The 20,002-nt window shown below is 38.4% G+C and overlaps 1 protein-coding gene across 1 annotated transcript; it reads right to left on the reverse strand.

Annotated features, from left to right (window-relative positions):
• Positions 1–683: 683 nt before the first annotated feature.
• Positions 684–15,441, reverse strand: Rimoc1 (RAB7A interacting MON1-CCZ1 complex subunit 1). The gene is made up of 6 exons (XM_048428466.3): positions 15,295–15,441; positions 11,863–11,969; positions 9,469–9,615; positions 7,627–7,758; positions 6,598–6,712; positions 684–5,287 (listed from the first exon to the last, which is right to left on the reverse strand). Exons 1-6 carry the CDS (start codon positions 15,392–15,394, stop codon positions 5,004–5,006), a joined length of 885 nt encoding a protein of 294 aa, XP_048284423.1. The 5' UTR covers positions 15,395–15,441; the 3' UTR covers positions 684–5,003.
• Positions 15,442–20,002: the final 4,561 nt, after the last annotated feature.

Below are 20,002 nucleotides of genomic sequence, written 5' to 3' on the forward strand. Positions count from 1 at the left end.
GGATCTAAATGACAAGGAAAGAAACTCAGCAAAGCCTGACGGCAGGGCAATCAAGGCTCTGTGAGAATCTAAATTTAAAATGGTGATTATTCCACATGTCACTGCTAGCAAACAGGCCAACCATAGCTCAAGTCATCCGGAAGAGGTAAGAATTAATTCCTTATATGGCATTTCTCCTCCCTAAATTGTTTTATTTTCATAGAAAGAAAATTAGCATGAGAAACTAAATCAGTTAAGCATGAAGAAACAAAATGTCACTGCTCTTATATTACAAGGAAATATGAATTATCTATTGTGGAAAATAAGATTAACGGGCTGGAGAGGTGGATCAGTGGTTAGGAGTTCCTCCTGCTCTTGCAGAGGATGGAAGATGGAATCTTAACACCCACACCAGTTGACTTACATCACCTGAAACTCTACCTCCTAAGATCTGAAGCCTCTAGCCTCTGTGGGCCATGAGCACAGAAATACACCATTTAAACATACTTAAAAATAATAAAAAGAAATAGAATATTAAAAGCCAAAAGGACTTAGTAATTTACATAAAATTCCAGTTAAGATGGCAGGGTTGTGACTTAATTCAGGCCTTCTATCTCCAGAACTCACTATCTGAATCATTATGCTAACCTGTCTGCAAGTTATTAGGACCAGAAAAAAAGCATTCAGAAATCAGGACAGCAAACTGAGAGGAAATGTTTTTATTCTGATGCAAGAAAAAAATATAAAACAAAACAAGAAACAAGTACAGGAATGTGGTTTTATTGTATTAATCATGTTCCAAAACACTGTAGTTGGAAAATGTCACTAAAAATTGCAAAAACAAAGCTACTCAACACCAGCATAAGTATATAATGAATACTTTTAATTCTGGCTATATTAAGCTTATGTTAATATAATACTTCCATAATGTATTTCATTTTATATTAAAAGAACTCAGGGCAAGTTAATACTAGAGAACTATGGAATCCTGGATTCTGTGGCAGATGGGTTATCCTCATAGTTACAAAAGGGGCCCTAAAAGACTGACCAAGGATACAAGCAATCTAAAGTAGACCACGTTAGTAGCAGTGGGTTTTTAAAGTGTCAAGAAGATAAGTCAGACAACGACTTCACACACAGCTCATACATTTTAATAAAGAACAGAGCACTGACGGCAAGGCTGGAGAGCTAGGAATGTAACTTTATGGTGAGCTTTTAGTCATGACTCTTACCTCGCTCTACTGTATGCAAAAGATAAGGGAATGCCATATGTGCCTTAACACCAAATAATGCACAGTAGCCAAAAAGCCTATAAACATAGTAAGAGACAGTCTCTTACATCTTTTTGTTGTTGTTGTTGCTGTTGTTTTTGTTTTATGACACAGGGTTTCTAGCTGTCCTGAAACTTCCTTTGTAGACCAGGCTGGCCTCAAACTCCCAATCAAGTCTTACAGCCCGATCCATATCAGAAAATTCATACCGAGTAAAGAATGGTAAACATTTAAGGATTGTGGGAAATCCTATAACATTTTCCAACTGAAGATAAAGTGATTTTTCACTAGACGTAGGAAAACAAAACCCACTGAACATCAGCATGACTATATAATGTATACATTAATTGTGACATATTAAGTACCTCTTAATGTAATATTCTCATACTATGTTACCTCATATTGTGTTTTAAATATATAGGGAAGTGATATTAAAGAAACTACAGAGTTTCGCTTCTGTGGACAGATATAGGAACCTTACAGAAGACAGAAAAGGGAACTGAAAGGTACAAGGAAACCGACCCGGAATGAATAAAATGCCAAGGCCTTTAGGCAGTACACATTAGGAATGCCACTGATAAGAAGTCCATTGTAAAAGTGAGAAGGTTGTAGGTGGTGACTTCCCTAAGAAAATCTTTGAGAGTACTGAATATACAAGTATCTAAATACCAGGATAGAAATTGAAAACAGGTGCTTAGATGTGCCGTTCTCATCACTCTAAATAAAATAGCACCCATCTCCAAGTCACACTTGTCCCTTACATCCTACATCATGCTTAATAGCTTTATCCCTTGATATACTGTATATTCCCCATCCACTGATAGATGATAGTTTCCAAAGCTATATCCTTAGTGCCTAGGACAAAATATGGCATGTAGTACGCATACAATAGTTGTTGAAAAAAATCGATTGTAGGCTTAACTATTGTCCATATGTGGAATATTTGGTATTTTGGGGTTACTTCATTCTACATAAAAGGATTTACTCATTAAGATTAAATGAATACAAAATGTGTTGTTCATTTATAATACCACAGTAAAAAGTACTGCAACTATTATGGTCTACAAATTGTTCTCCAATTGTTTTGGGGGAGGGAGTAAATTATACAAAAAGCACCCAAGAATACCCTCATAATTGTACCAACCAGTGAGTCCACAAAGGTAATAAAGGCAAAACATGAAGTTCTCAGCTCCCGAAGACAAAGTCTTGTTTTCTCAGGTTTAGGATCCAAGTAACACTTTACTCCTCTGAGGAATATATTTTCCTTTTTGATGTATGAACCACCGGTATAGAGGGCATGGCAGTTTGGAATGCAATAGCAGCAACCCTTTTGTGCAAAATTTGGCATTTCAAATCATGCCTCATTAATTCAAAAAACCATAACTACCTACCATGCAATGAACAGTATGTGCAAAGGTAAAATTATAAGATATGGAGTTCATTTAGTAGTAAGAAAAATAATTAAAACACATTGTACTGTGGTAATGTGGAAAAAGGAAGACAGAAAATAGAAAGGAATATCTAATTTCTACTGGAAAAAGCTGAAAACAGCCTCTGGACACAGTATTACTAAAAGTACATCATACAAGTAAATTGTTTACCTGACCACAAAGAAAGACCTGAAATAATGGTGTCTACAAGGTACTGAGGCTGTAATACATAAGTGCATTGGGAAAGTACTGGAAGAACTTGATTAATTGACTAGGACCCACTGAAAAAGTCTGTGCTTCTAAAAATCACATTAAAGATTATTTAATTTTAGAAAGCCAAGGTATTTTCATAATAAAACTTGCTAAAATGTTAGGAAACATAAAAATCTTGGTTTTATAAAGATATGCCAGGAATTGAAGCAGGGATGGAGGAATCTCCACTAGCTACCATTGCTTATTCAGAATTTTGTTTATCAAAAAGGAGCCTGTAATTTTGATGTTTGAAAAATGTTGATCTAGAAGACAAATCAGAGTTGAGTATAGAAATGAGGCTGGGAAGGTAAACCTTCTGTTTCCCTTCCTGAAAAACTATACAAAACTTGGTGGTGGGGGGGGGAATGAAGCAGAGAAGATTTTCCATTAAAAATGAAGTATCTGTCTTTTGCTCATACTGAACTTAAAATTACTGTGCAGTCAGTATTTAATAGGCAGTTAGAAATAAACTTCAGAGGAAGCAAGGAGACTGGGGCCCAAGTTCCTGGCATGGAAATCAGTCTGATATTGTGGGCACTGCAAGCCAAATGGCTGTGAAAGATATTGTTTAGCATGAGCATTTGGAGTAAAAAGCAAGAAAGAGAAAGAAGAACAGAACTTACATGAAGACATAAAGTGAGAAACAAGAAAACAGGGAACTAGAAAAGATTAGTCATCAAAAAATAGGCAACCTATTTTTCTTTAAAACAGAAAAATGAGTAAATGCAAGTTGACTCCTTCAGAATTTAAACTTTCTGTGGAAGAACAATGGTAGAGGTGACTAATGAATTTGACTCTACCACAGTGGGAAAAGACCGGCACCTTTGTAGCTTACAGTCAAGGTTCTTCTAAGTGAAGTCACGCTCTGAAACATACTCTGAAAGACTACATGCCTTCCACATAACTAAGTCTCCTAAGAATAAACAGCTGATGGAGGATTAATGCAGTGTTGGAAGCTGGCTAAGGACATCACTACCAGATAAGACGAAAGAGGAAACAATGGGGAGAGTAGCTCAGATGACGTCCCGTGAAATGCAGGGCAAAGAAAGCATGAAAGAGGCTCACTGCTCAAGAGTCAGAAGAACAGTCGAGAAAGAAACCTGTAAAAAGAATAAAAGCTGTAGAACAAAAATAAAGAGAAACCAATAAAAACAAGGAAATTTTAAAAGCTGAAAAGCGGAGAATTGTTATCAGTAACTGAAACTTAAGATTTTAGAAAGAGAAACTGAGTATGGCTAATGCACAAGGTGCAGGAGCAGAAATTACTGGAATGTAAAGATGTCACTGGGACAGAAGTCTAGTGCATCAGAAGGAATCATCATACAGACCATCCCAAGATAACAGGAGTTGAGGTAGGCAGAAAGATGGTGAGCAAGACAGCAAACTAGGCTCTCTGACCATCAGCATTTCAATCCTAATAAAGGCAAAACATATGTAAAGTTCATTATAATCAAAGATGTGCCCTAAAAGCGTCTGAACTGATAGAATCATTTACACTGATTTTTATCTTCATTATTGGAGAAACCATGCAGTTTTTGTTTTAAACAAAATAAGAAAATAATTTATAAAGTAGCTAAGTCAATAATTTAAGTATTATTAGAAATACATGGCAAAATAAATACAATGATTCATTTCTAAAATCTTTTGCCATTTAGATTACTGGAAATGCAATCTAAATATAGTTATAATCTTTTAATTGCCTACATTTATACTGATCTATATAACTGAAACAAGGAGAAAACTGATTTGCATCTCTGAAGTATGCAGATTTTGTGTTACATATATTTTACCACAGTGAAATATAACTTGGGTTCTCCTCACCAGTGGCAGGATTGTATGCAGTTCAGTTCAGTTAGAATAACATATATGCCATTTTAGAAGGGAGAGACTACTTTTTCACAAATTTAGGACAATACAATGAACGGTGATAGCATTAGAGAAGGGTAGCCATGCTGGGCATCTTTATGTAGTGTAATATACTCAGGATCAGTGTAGACATCGCCTCTCCTGAAGCCTTCTTTTCCATCTCACCCATCTTGACTTCTTCCGAGCTGTGAGGATAGATGAACACCTAGCTACAGCGCTGCTGAAAGAAGCTCAGGATCTGCTTTGCATTCGCGGTGCTCCACTCCTGCTCTTTCAGAGGTCCTTCACACACCGACACATACTTCTTCAAAATTTTCTCTCCTACTTCTCGGAAATCCAAAGGCTCTTTGTGTGTGGTGCAACTTGCTCCAAAAACATCAGTATCAACTTCATGATTTTCTGACTGTAGATTTGTGCAGTGCTTTAATCCCCAGTAACACATTTCTCCGCTGTACATCATAGCCAGCACGTGAATATCACTAAATATTCCTGGGAAGGTCATTTGTTTTGAAATTAGAGTTAAGTTTATAGAAAGCAACATCAACTACTGAAAAACGTCTCCAGCAATAAACATTTTTCAGACCATTTGTTAATGCTCAGAAAAGCCCACTATCACTAGCACAATTCTAACTTAATCAATGCTCTGTCTTTTACCTAGAAAAGAAATTCCCCAAACAAAGCAGAGTATTGTCAAATAATATTTTGATAACCATTTAGTTATTCTTAACATTTCAAGGAGGCCTCTTTAGGACCTTCTTTGAGAATTAATTTCAATGGTGGAACCCTTCTAGATTATAGCCTAAATTCTATACATAACTTCAGAACTCTCACAAATTTTCTGAACTGCATCCATGAACACAGAGTTTACTTTGAAGGATGCTCTAGTATCAGTGATATAACTATATTGTTACAATATGTCTTATATTTGAGTACACTAACAGTCTTATGTATTATCATGTGTTTGGTAGGCCATACAATTCTAAACTATCACAGATGCTAAAAAATCCAAGATGCTTTGTATCACTAGGAAAAAAGAATACCACGACAATTTCCATCAAAAGATGACTATTCCTTTAACATTATTCCCAGAAATTGTGCAATTAAATATTTAAGGTCAAAGCATGTTAATTTGTTATAAAGACAAATTAGACTTACAATAAGAGATGTAGGTAGACCAGGAGTAGTAGGAACACTACATTATATTTTCTACGTGTAAAGCAATTCTGACTTATAAAGTACAATTAGCACATAAAAAGCGCTAAAAGTCTATCTCCCTTAAAACTTACTTCTAGTATGATATTAATAGCCAAATCTAGCTCTTGTCAAAACAAAAATAAGCAAAAGTAACATGATACATTAACTCTTCCAAATTAACTCCAGGTTCTACATCCTGTTGACCTTCATGGGTACCTACATACATGCACATTAATTCTCTCACACACAAACACATGAATAAAAGCAAAACTACACACACACACACACACACACACACACACCTCACATCTTACTATGTACCTCTGACTGTCCTGGAACTCACTATACAGAACAAGCTGATCTTGAACTCACAATTCCTCATGCCTTTGCTTCTTGAGTATTGGGATTTTTATAAAGACTTGTGCCAATACATTTAGCCAAAACTAAACATGTTTTAAGTGTTTTTCTACATTATATGAAAAGATTGCAGTTCTTGCATTCATTTTAAATCTTGTATGAAATTTCAATGAGTACAGTTAGCAAGATTTCTAAAATCTTAATAAAAAAAAGAAAACTTAGGAAACTTTAACAAGAAATCACCTTACCTGTACTCAGTAATTTAGCTGTGTCTAGGTCTTGGAAAGAAACTCCTTCATTTAACTGGATAGGGCATCGATAATTTAGCATCTGCAGCAAGTAATTGATCCCATCAACAAGGTACTAAATAAAGAAATCAAATAATTAAAACATTATACACAGAACTATAAACAAATACTTTTTGCCTCATTCATAAATGAGGATAAATGGACCGATATAGAAGTACATATAATTACTATGATATTCCAATGGCATAAAGACTGTCTTAATATAAGTAAACCCTTCCAAATAATGAGAATATGGAACAAGGAAGAAATATCAACCACAAACACATGCTGCAGCAATGCAGTTATTTAAAAAATGTTATCAAAGGATGAATGTTGTAAAGATGAATTCAAAAAACTTTTAAAAATAAATATGGAGTTTTGTTTTGCAGTCCTCAGTACTGAACCTAGGGCATCACGAATGCTAGACAATTGTCCTATATTGAACTATATATTGAAATATAGTGAACTATATTTTAGCCCGTTTTATGATTCAGATATAACTAATTTTTTCTACCTAAAAGTATGGCTTCCCGTTTCCAAGACTATGCAAACTATGGGTACATTTAGACTGAGCTGGAATTCTTAGTGACACAATACTAAGATTCATGTCTTTGGAATAATAATTGTTAGAACAGACAGAGTCATATTGTTTTAGGAGCAGGGTCCTACAGGCTTCTCAGGATTACCTTGCTTACAAAGAGACACACATAACAAAACTTCTTTAATCAAAAAAATATTTAGAAATTAACAGCTTTATCTTATATTCAAACAAAAATAAAACTCAAGAACCTGAGAAACACATGTAGTAGTCTGCAAATGCTATTCTTTCATGTGTCATCTTAGTCTCTACAGAAATTCCAAGAGCATAATCTGTGAACCTAAAATGTAGGTCTACTAGCCTAGAATCTCTGATTTCACTACTGTTATTATAAAATGTTCTAAAGTCTGTAAATGCTAACAATCAAAATCATAAACGAAATTGTTTCTTACCTTCTGGAGCAAGTTAGATTTTCTCAGGAGCCACTCCCTTCTCTTAGTTAGAGAGTGACAATACATATACAACAGGGCTCCTCGTCTCCAGGAGAGGCATTCCAATAGCTCATCCCCAAGCAAATCACACAGCTGAAAAGAAACATAAAAGGCATATCCACAAAAAAGCCATACATTTACAAAAATCAAACTTCTAAAGAAAATTAAGCAACTAAAAGCATTCTCATTTTACAGAATGTGTCCAGATTAGGTTACAGGGGAATGCTTATGCTTGAATTAAGTAGAAATATTGTCATCTGTTGGTAGATATAGCAAAATAACTCCTTAATTTACAAATAGTATTAAAAAGTAACTTGAAATATGATAGTAGCAAATTCCCCTACTATTATTTGGAAAAAATGCAAAATCCATTCTCATTAAAAAGATACCCTTTTAGGAACATATTGAGTCAAGTTAATATCTATTTTCTAGAAAGAAATAGGAACTACAGAAAAGAATAAGAATTAATGTTAGAATAATGAAAAGTTATATATGAAAAAGTAACTTTAATAAACCAAAATGTTTATAGTGTTATGGCCTTTAAATCTTGGGGTAATTGCTTTACCAGAAAGTCTGTCCTAATGAATACATAAAGCCAAGAAGGTATTTAGGTAGACAGTCAACAGGCACGTAAATACAAGAAATTATTTACTTGAAATAGTATCCAGCAGGGCCAGCAAGAAGGCTCAGCAGGTAATGGTACTTGTTGCCAAGACTTGAAACCTGAATTCAATCACAGAGCCCATATGGTGGAAAAAGAGAACTGATTCCTGCAAGTTGTCCTCTGACCTCCACATGTGTACTGTGGCACATACATGAGCATGCACACATGGTACCCACAAATACATGTTTAAAAAGGGGGGAGGGGAGAATAACCCAGGACTAGATACCTAGATACATAAGGCCAACTAGAGAAAGCATGTGAACAGGACATTAGAGACAGATCAGAGACATCAAAGCATGAAAGAGACGCCCTTGGGCAATGCCTGTCTCTACAATGAAGAAGAGGAGCGTTTCTGGCAAACAACAAGCAAAAACTTCTAAAGATGGCGAAAAGAACATGAAGGAGACAAAGGATCAGTGCTAATAAGAAAGGCAGCAATGTTCACCAGGGTCAGGACTGGGCGTGGTGGCACATGACTCTTATTCCAGTACTTAGGAGGTGGAGGCAGGTGGATTTCTGTGAGTCTAAGGCCAGCCTAGTCTACAGAGTTCAAGGGCAGCCAGTATTACACAGTGAGACTCTGTCTCAAAACTCTAAAGAAAAAAAAGGCAATAAAGACAATTAGATTTTATGACTGTCAAAAAACAGTGCTTGCAAAAGTAAAGTTGACAAGGAAATATCTGTGTTAGAAAAGGATTCTGTATGCAATACAATTAAAATTCCATTATATAAATATTCTGAAAGTAGTTCATAAAATACACTTTTCTGATCATGGTCTGGAGTATTAACCTCCTCTCCCCTAATTCCCATCCACTTTGAGACAAGATCTTTCTAAATAGTCTTGGCTGGCCTGGAACTCACTATGTAGACCAGGCTGGTCTCAAATTCACAGATCCCCTTGCCGCTGCCTCCCAAGTGATAGGAATAAAGCATGTGAATCCAAGCTCAGCAAACCTATTTCTTTTCATCTTAACTTAAAACAAGGATACATTCATAAGCAACAAAAATATAGTCTAAAGAGCATACCAAAGCCACACAGAGAAACCCTGTCTTGAAAAACAAAAACTAACAAAAGAGCAGATCAGCGGCAAGACACTGTGACAATGTTCTGTTATAATTTGCATGTACACAGCACTTACCTTGGGATGCATATTGTTTTCTTTAACTAAAATTTCTGGTTCTGAAAGAAAACTGAGAAGCTCTTTTACTTTCTGGGGAGAAGAGTCTTCAGGAAAATCTTCATCTACTAACTTATTCTCCTCAAAATATGTCATGTCTAATATGGCCTTAAAACAAACAACAAAAAAGTATCTATTAGAGACGAAACTTTACAGGGTAGCAAAGTATATAGCATATATAGAAGCTTTATTAGACACTCAACCATGTCAGCACTGTATTTAAATTTGAAAGGAAGCAAAATGTTCAGGCACCAAGAGGAAATTGGTGTTTCAAGAAGTAAATGAAGATTCATGTTTCAATTAACATGTCATAATTATGAAAATATAATCAATTATTACTTGATGTTCATATTTGTATAATCCCTGAATGGTTTATAAATGCCTGAAGTTTTATAGTCTAATTCTACTTTTTAATGCTGAATCTTTGGCAGATTTGTGTTCCCAAATATACAGCCAGTATTTGAGAGCATACATCCTGCCACCACATAAATGAAGTATGCCATCAATGTATGCAATTCTAATACTGAGTCCCCAGCAGCCTGTAAGACCTTAAAACTCCTTAGTCCTTTTACTTATTTTAATCTGCTAGAAACTGGGCTACAGTGGTAGTTTTTCTTCTGGTCACAAAACTAACCAAGGACAAGCCAGTACCTTTCCAAGTTCCTTTCTTTGAGAGTAAAATGAATATGTAAAACACATGAAACACTACAAGCACAATTCGTGATACCTAAGTAATAAGGCCTAAGCCTTATCTCCAAGGGGAGAGAGATCAGCTTCTTACAATCTTGATTCAGAGCCACCAGCATCTTACAGAAGGAAGCTAAGGAATCAGAGTCAGGAGTTCCAGGCATGGGAAATCTAAGTCTGTATCCCTAGATATTCTGCTGTATTGGGGGAAGTTCAGTATTTAGAGGATCCTCATGTGAAAGACAAGCAAAAGACTCACCACAGCAGACAATAGTGGAAAGTTTTCTGAAGAGCTAGAGACCTTCCAAGTTAGTTCTTAGGGTTTAGCTACTATAGGCTAAGTCAGTCATGTTTGGAGGCAGTAACACTCACATGTACCTCCTATGAAGAAGCACAGTGCTGGGCTTGTCAACACTACAAATGTGCACTTTCCAAACTTAACCAAGTCCTCCATTTTCCATAACTACTTCATCTTTACTCTCTTAGCAATCAAGAAAGGGCACATGAAAGCACTTTGCCATCTATAAAGTGCTATTCAAGTATCAATTACTATAATGGCATATAGTTCAAGATGTCAGCTTGTTTGGAAAGACCAAGAAAGCATATACCACCCAAAAGGAAGTGGGGGCTGTTTGAAAGAAAATGGCCCCAATAGGGAGTGGTACTCTTAGGAGGTATGACTTTGTTACAGTAGGTATGGCCTTGTTGAAAGAAGTGTGTCACTGTGGAGGTAGCCTTTGAGTTCTCATATGTGCTCAAGCCATGCCCAGTACCTCAGACTACTTCCTGTTGCCAGTGGTGTAGGTCTCTCAGCTTCTCCAATACCATGTCTGCCTGCATGCCACCATGTCCTGCCACGGTGATAATGGACTAAACCTCTGAAACTGTAAGCCACCCCAATTAAATGGTTTTCTTTTATAAAAATTGTTGTGGTCACGGTAACTCTTCACAGCAATAGAAACCCTAACTAAGACAGAAAGCAAAGAGTAACAGGAAAATGTCACAAAAGCATATAATGACAGCACAGCAATCACATTAACAACCAATCCTAAGAAAAGGTGAATCCCAGGGGAGAAAATTAGACTTTAATTTCTAGTATTCTGATTAGTTATCAATAATTATTTTAATAGCAGTATTTTTCTTTACGTATCTAATGAATCTTACTCCTTTCAAACTGCAGTTTCTTTTTCTTTTTAGCAAAATTCAATGCTTTACAATTAATTTGATTTTATCTATTTATATAACCTTTGGAAGCCTAGCATTTAAATAATCAATCTGGTATCAAAATGCCAGAGTTCAGGGACTGAGAAAGATGGCTCAGTCAATGAAGTATTTGATGCAAACATTAGGATCTGAGTTTAGATCCTCAGCACCATGTAAGAAGCTGAGCCTGGCATTGGGCACCTGTAATCCCAGCACTGGGGAGGCTAAGAAAGGTACTTCTCTGGCACTCACTGGCTGGCCAGTTGACCCAGCTGAATCCATAAGTTACGGTTCAACGAAAGACCTTGTCTCAAAAATCAAGACAGAACATGACTGAAGAAAACACCTAACATCAACCTCTGATCTCCACGTGAATACACACAAGTCCACAAGTCTCCATGTCCACATGAATGCGTGCATTACACACACCCTCAATAAAGCCAGACATCATGTTTGTGTTAGTACCTGTGTGTACAGTTCCAAAAGATTTGATGGATTTGAACATTCTTGCTCTTCTCCACATAAGAGTTTCAATTTTTCTAGAGCTGCAGAGGCCCGAATTAAAAAGTGATCTGAAAGTAATAAAAACATGATTATTTTACATAAATCCAAAGGGCATTGTAAACAAAAAAGTACTATGTAACAGAAATGATATAACGAAACTATACTGTGGCAAGATAGCAATTTCTTACCTAAAATATTAAGTATACATAAAACCCAATCACAATGAAATAAATTTATTCTTCAAAGCAAAGGCATGAAAGGTTTTTTTAAAATTCACTGTTCCTATGTCTTAAATTTAGAAAAAGGATTCTTAAGAGACTTAAGGAATTAAATATACAGTTCACTCTTTCTTGGTATGTATGTGTAGTGTACATGCATATGTATGCATGTTTACACACATGAAAACACACATGCAGGTGTGCACGTGAAGGGCAAAGACTGACATCAAGATGTCTTCCTCAAGCCAGGTGGTAGTAGCACACGGCTTTAATCCCAGCACTCAGGAGGCAGTTGGATCTCTGTGAGTTCGAGGCCAGCCTGGTCTAGAAGAGCTAGTTCCAGGACAGGCTCCAAAGCTACAGAGAAACCCTGTCTCGAAAAACCAACAACGACAAAAAAGATGTCTTCCTAATCATTCCTCACCTTACATATTGAGACAAGGCCTCTCACTTGTACAAGGAGCGTGCAATTCTGCTAGTCTTGCTGGTCAACTTCCCCGGAGAGCACTGGGATACATGTGAGCCGCTACAGCAGTTCACATTTACAGCAGTTCATTAAGTGCACAGCACGTACTTGACCTTCTGGGCCATCTGTGTAGTTCTCAGTTTATTATACTTTTTATAATGTAGAAATACCCAAAATACTTAATAAATTTACAACCTTTATGGGAATGCAATATCCACATATTTGCAAAAAGAGCTTCCACTGAATGAATGTTATTTCATAAATGCAATTGCAAATGTTTCCTAAAAGAATAATTGGCCAAATCAAATCTTTGTGAAAATATCAGACTGTAAACAACTCTAACATACTTCCATTTTTAGTTGTTATAGCTACAATTACAATCTAGAGGGCTATCTTATTCCTTTAAAATTTTGGTATGGGACAAACTACCTCATTCCTTCAAAACCTACAGAAAAACAAACAAAACCAACAACAAACAAACATTCTACTACTTCCATATACTTTTTTATCACAATTTATGCAACTTTCCAATCTTCACCATCCCCCCATCACTAACTTATTTTTTTGACTTCCGATTTCAGACTTTGTGGGTCCCAAAGACACTATCCTCCCTCAAATTTCACTTCTGTAGTAAAATGTATATATGCATATCACAGTACAAGACACTAAAGTCTCTAGGCCTCTTATCTGAAACACGGAACAATTCCTAATCATGTGCCAGTGGACAATGTAGTAGTTGGTGTGGTCTCATCTGATCCAGCCTCTGCAGTTACATAAAGAGATAAGTTATTCAGTGTTAGAACAAAAACACCATCAGGTATGGCAGCTGGCAACACCCTTTAGTTTTCTCAGGTGAGAAAACTAAACTATAGCTTTAGAGGAATTTTTGAGGAATTTTCACCTGCACTGAATGCTATCTACTTAGGTCTCTTCCTATCTCTCCTTGGCCCAAAAGAACCAACCAACCAACTTAGAAAACAAGATACTACTCTGAACCCAAATAGCATGGAATGCTGCACTCCCGACATGCTTTAGAAGATTATAGTAAATGCCGAGACTTGTATTGAACCAAGTCATTGCTGAAGCAAGATGTTATAGCTATTACCATAGGAGGGGCGTGGCGCTGGCATAGCTAGGAAAGTCCATAAAAATACATTCGCTTTAGCTAGAAATATTTAAAGTAAACAGGCAAGGCAAGAGAGAAAAGTGACTCACAAAATCTCTGGAAAATATCCTTCTTACGGTCTAATTCCATACAAGACAATATCATACTGCTAATAATGAGAAAAATAACAAAACAAATGGCCACAAATATGAAGAGCATTCTTAAGTGGAATGAAGATGTGCCTTATATGACCTAGCTTGGATAGAAACTCTCAATACTGACGACTTAATAAAAACATATAACTGTTAGGCTAAAGGACAAGTTTACGATGTGTTTTGTTTTTGTTGTATGAAAAAGGGTCAAATCTAATTTAAATATATATAATCTTGTTTCAATTATGCTTAAGTAAATTCTATTAATAAATCTCTAGTAAGATTAACTTCAATACTGACTAGGGGCTCATAAAGTGGACAGCTATGGCTGTGGTTTAAGTAAAATTTCAGATGTATAAAAGACTCCAAAACTATATAACACTGAACTTTTCTTTCCAGGTGTCCTCTACATAGGATCACAGAATTCTTTCAAAAGAAAATATGAAAGACTGTTTGATTCAGGAATAAGTGAATAAAAATTATTCGGGCTCACTGGGATGATCCAAATAAAGCTAGAATTATAAGAAACCTGGATATAAACTAGGCAACAGTCACTACTGAAGCCAGTTTCACTTGCCACAAACCAAAAGACATAGCCTCAGTGTGGTGTGTGGGACACTGACGAACACCGTCCTAAGAAGAAATACTCCAGAAAATGTTCTTCATTGAAAGTGGGCCATTTAATCGCAGAACCGATTCTGTAAATATACCAACTATTCAATCACTTGGGAAAATGTATAAGTCTAGCTACAAGAATTTTAAGGCTCGTGCACGGTAAAGGCTCAACATTCAAATCAAGTACTGCCGAACCAATTGCAACTGAGAAATTATAAGAAGCAAACTGATTCCGACATCAAAAGAAAGATGTGTTTCGCACCCCATTCTTTTTTCCTCCCGAGGAAACATCTCAGACATTCCTCAGAATACACAAGGCTTGGCGAGGACTGAGATGATGTGGAGGGAAGCACATTTCAACTACACCAGTGCAACTGTGTGAGAAATACCGTTTATTTACAACTGAATTTTGAACTGAACACAAAGGGAAAATTTACAAGGCAGTAATGAGAAGGTGAACTGTCATGCACGCCTCTCTGTATTTACTGGATGAAAAAAAAAAGCATCCTTCATTTGGGTACAGTTAGGCATTCAGGAAAACGTCCGTGTGTACTTTTACTCAGAGTCTAGCCTTTGCGCAGATTCGACACTACACATCAGGTCGGATGTAAACAGAAAGGGTTTCAAGGAGTATGAAGCCCGCTGCCTAGGCAGCGCGACTTCTGAGGAGAGGGTAAATGACTTCCCAATGGGGGCCGGCTCAGAAGCACCAGCCCTCGGAGGGCCAGGACCAGGGACCCCGCCTCGGACCGCAGGCCGCGCCTTCTGGCCAGCGAACGCGGCGGCCCCGCGGGTCTCCCCACCATCCGCCCGCCTCCCTCTGCTGCGCTCCCTCACCGTCTTCCCCCGCGGCTTCGCTAAGGTGCTGTATGTGGGCCTGAGCCAGGTCCCCGAGCTCTTCCACCCGCCTCACCACACCGGACACCGCGGCCGCCATGGCCAGCTCGGGGCGCGCCGGCCCGTCCACGTGACCGCGGCGGCCTGCGATCACCTGATGGCCTCGCTGGCGGGGCGGGGGCGGAGCCCACGGAGTCGGTGGGCGGAGACATAGGCTCCGGGCGGTGACCGTCCTGGCCCGCAAAGGTCGTTCCGGGTATTTAGTTCCACCCCGTCGCCCCGTCCCTCCCACAATCCTGTGCTGCGAGGAGGCCCGTGTGACGTCAGGGCACACCTCCCTCCCGCCTACTTCTTTCAACCAATCGGCAGCCGGCCATGCTCCAGGCTGAGCCAATGGGACATCGGCTGGCTCCGCGGGCGCGGGGAGAATGCAGCCCCTGCAGCCCCTGCAGCTTGCAGGCAGCAGGCCGCTTGGAAGGTCTGGAAAGAGGATTGCAACAGTTGGCCCTGCAGGAAAGACGTTGCCGAAAATAAAACAATTGTAGTCCCGCACTCAGAAACGGAAGTCTGCGGATGGGTGAGGTTCATCCTAGCTCCGGGACGAACAATTAGGCCGCCGCGAGGTGCTAGATGGAGTAACGAATATTAGCCCTGCAGCTTGTTTTAGCTCAGATATATCTTTGCTAGCTCACGTTTTAAAGTACCTTCAGTGCCCTGCGCCCTAAACGTGGTAGGTAGTTTAGTTCAGTTTGAGACGCTTCTTACAAGTGTTAAGAGTTCTTCCGGATTTTAATAGGCACTCAAGAGGTCAAACAGCTTTACATTCCATGAGTGCTAATTCTTGCCTATGGCCACGGACATCTTAATGCTCTTTGTAAGTTTTTTCTGGTGTTTTTACACAGTATATCTTAAATAACTCTGTCCTTCCCGTCTTAGTTTTAAGGTTTTTGTTCTTGCCTAGTAGAAAATATTAAAATTGTAAAAATAGTATTGAATTTTTTAAGAGTGACTAACCACAGTGACTTGCCTCCTACTAGCCTTTGTAACTTCAGTGTCTTCCTCGTGTCAGTTCACTCAAAATGCACAGAAAAGAAACCATGTGCTGTGTCCTTGGTGCTTGTATACCTGGCACATATGAATATGGTTTTTAATTGAAAACAATTAACAAAATTTTCCAGATACTTTCTAATCAAGAAACTGAAGGCCAGGAAAATTTTATCATCATATGAGCAAGGCGAACTGAAGAATGCAAATACTTCTGCTGGAGTGTTGGCCGACTCCTGAACTCCCAATTCTTGAGAGGCTGAGGTCAGAGGAACACTGCCAGAACTAGAGCAGCTTGCACAGGAGACAAACACCCCGCAGAAGCTGAAGGATCCATATTCTAACATGCCAAACCGACTAAATAAAACTGACAGTCACGAGCTGGGGTGATGATCAGCTAAGAGAACTGGGTGAATTGCCTGGCTGACAACCACATGGCCACTCCCAGCTATCTAGACCTTTAGTCCCAGGGCATCTGATGCCCTCTTTTGGCCTCTGTGAGCATTGTGTGCAGACATACATGCAGGCAAAATATCCATACACATAAAGTAAATGGAAAAAAAGTTGTCATTACAATCATGGTGATGCAGCCAAATCATAGTAATCAAAATGGAAAGTCTTAACACTGGGAATATTGTTCAACTGATATTCTGATGTGTCCATTTTCAGAGAGAGAGAGAAAGAGAGTTGGAAGGGATCTGAGCTAGCAGTCTAGTCTGTTATTTGCAGAAAAGGAGACTGTTAATTCCCCCAAACCATAGACTATACGATTCTGTGGTTTATCCAAGATCATAACAACCTCCCAAGGAAAGCTGGTTTCCCTATGGTGAAACACAGGCAACAGGCAGCCCCCACGAGTCCACAGTAAATCATTTAAACCCAGAGAACCCCTTCACTAGAAAAAAAGCATTTCCCCCTACAGCTTATAGTTAATTCTTTTTCCTTTCAGAAACCCACATGAATAGTACAAATAAAAGATATTGCTATATTTATTTTCAATATCAGATTAATTACAATGTACCAAGATTATACAAGAAGCAAAGTGGTCACATTCAAACCATCTTCCTCTCCACTGATATACAATTAAAGAAATTGGCAAAGAAGAAATAAATTTTTGTAGATGTTTATGAAAAATTTAAAGTTTACAAGTGTAAGTATTTTGTTGTTGTTGTTGTTTGCTTGTTTGTTTTTCAAGATAAGGTTTCTCTGTGTATCTCTGGCTGTCCTGGAACTCTCTCTGTAGACCTGGCTAGCCTCAAACTCACAGAGATTCGCCTACCTCTGCCTCCCTGAGAGCTGGTATTAAAGGTGGGCATCACCACTGCCTGGTTAAGTGTAAATATTTGTAAACAGAAATCTTGCTTGTCTCTGAACTACCTTTACCAATGACTTGTAGCATTCTCTTATAAGCTTCTTTAACTACTTTGTGTTTTTGTTCGGGACTTATTTTCTCATATGGGTGTGCCAAATAACAACAGTGATGTGTGTCTGTAAGTTCAATTACTTGCCACTGGCAACTTTTATATAGTCGAACCTTTTGTTGGTGTTCTGAGCCATGAAGGCCAGTGGAAGAAAGAGAGACACTGCGGAATGAATCTGTGCTTAGCAAAAGCAGCAGCGGGGAATCAGTCTCCATGGACTTGACTGCCTAGGAGCTCTGCAGAAGCTGTTTTTATTTTATGCAAAAGGTCTTTTAGAAAGCCGACTCCCCAATACCAAAACCCCTTATCTGAAGGAGGCATTGTCTTAAGGAACTGCGACCTAGGCAAACAGTCATAAGAATTCCAGCTCGCTTCCTCCACTTTTGCTTCTCTGATCACTATATTCCCTGGCTGCTGCTTCCCCTTCCCACCAAGTAAGCCTTGGCCACTGAGGGCCAGCTTCTAGTCTAGCTGCCACTAAATCTGAGTAATTACTCTATTCTAAGTAGCCGAATTATGTAAAATCTGTCTTACCCTATGCCTCTACTTTTTCTTTAACCACTTCAGATCTGTTGTTTCTGTAGGCCTCCAGCTAACCTGAACATAACCTTGAGGATATGGGTTGTTTGCAGGCATTTGCTCCACAGTGACTGGAAACACCTGAGGCAGCGTGCTTATGACCTTTGGCAGCAATTCCTCAGTTCCTTCATAAGGAGACTCCAGAGGTCTTTGGTGGTGGTGACTAATTATTTCCTCTCTTCTTTCTAGTGGGAAGAAACTTCCCCCCTTATTTTATTCTTTTTATTTGTATCTGCAAATTTTGCATTTCTATAGCTAATGCTACAATTTTTTTTAAAAAAATCTGTTTTTTCTCACAGAGGAGTAGTATCTTGGCCTTCCTCACTTTTGTCTTCCTCCCGAACTTCACTTTTAGCTGAGGCAACATTCTCTGCGGGCTGACTGAACTGCTCTCCGTCTGACCAAGTTTTTTCTAACTCTCCACTCTGCAGAGGCTCCAAGGCTTTGGAAATTAACTTACACTAAAGATCAAAGCCTTAATGGTATAGTTTCTCCTCTTTGATGAACTCATCTCAAAGCTCTCAGTATTTGCTTCCACACCGTTAATTTTAATTGAACATGAAGAGTTGCCTGAAATCAGCAGCAATGTTGCTTAATCAATATTGAAAGCTCAGTAAGCTGGTTTTGTGTTGGCTTGTTTGGTTGGTGGGTTTTTCACGTCCACTCCATTTTCTTTTGGAAGCGTTTTAGCAACTGCATATATTGCTTCTCCTGAGATGGGGAATCCCCCAGGTCCTTGCCAAATCCTGGAGTCTCACTTACCGGTGAGTAATCATCACCTCCAGTCCTGGAGTGTCCTGACTACTGCTCTTCTCTGAGCCCACCTCATTGGGTGCCACTGTCAGTGTTCTGAGTCACATGGGCCAGGTGAAGAAAGAGAGACACTGCAGAATGAATGTAGACTTAGCAAAGCAGCAGGGGAGTCCCTTCTCTGGGACTAACTGGGTAGGAGCGCTTGCAGCTCTTTTTAGCCTTTTTGCAAGTCAATTCCCTCATAGCAAAATATCTTACCTGAACTAGGAGTTGTCTTAAAGAACCATTAACTAAGAAAACACCGACACTATAAAAATTCCAGCTTTGCCAGAAATGTCTTATGGCTGAGGTTATGCTAAGGTTCTAAAATCCCCAAGAAAAAACAGCCTTATAAGTCTCAGATAACAATTAATGATTATTTATAAGAGATTATTTCAAGACCTAAGTGACCATCACTCCAGAGTAAATTCCAGGTACAATGGCCCTTTTAATATTCCACTACAACCTGTTACATATTTATTAACACATGAGCTCTGATTGGCACTGAAACTTCTGGCTTAATCCCTGACCTCTTTCAATGTATTATTTAGTAAGCTACTACAGAGATAATAACAATATACAAATGAATGTACAAATGTAGAATTGTGGAAGGTAAGATACTGAAGAAAGCATTCCTCAGGAAATGATATGAACACCTAAATGATGATAAAATTATCGAAAGAAGAGCAATAACTGCTCAGTCAAAGCCAATCAAGAGAGAGAAAACACAGGGTGATGGGCATGGTGATACACACCTCTAATCCAGGTCAAATGATGAGTTATAATCTTGAGTTGAATAGCAAGGCCTTACTGAGAAAAAGGGGATTGGGAAGGAGGTAAGGCCACTTGGTAATTTAAACATGAAAGTTCAA

This window comes from Myodes glareolus, chromosome 15 (genome assembly GCF_982192425.1).
Source record: "Myodes glareolus chromosome 15, mMyoGla1.1, whole genome shotgun sequence".
Lineage (NCBI taxonomy): Eukaryota > Metazoa > Chordata > Mammalia > Rodentia > Cricetidae > Myodes > Myodes glareolus.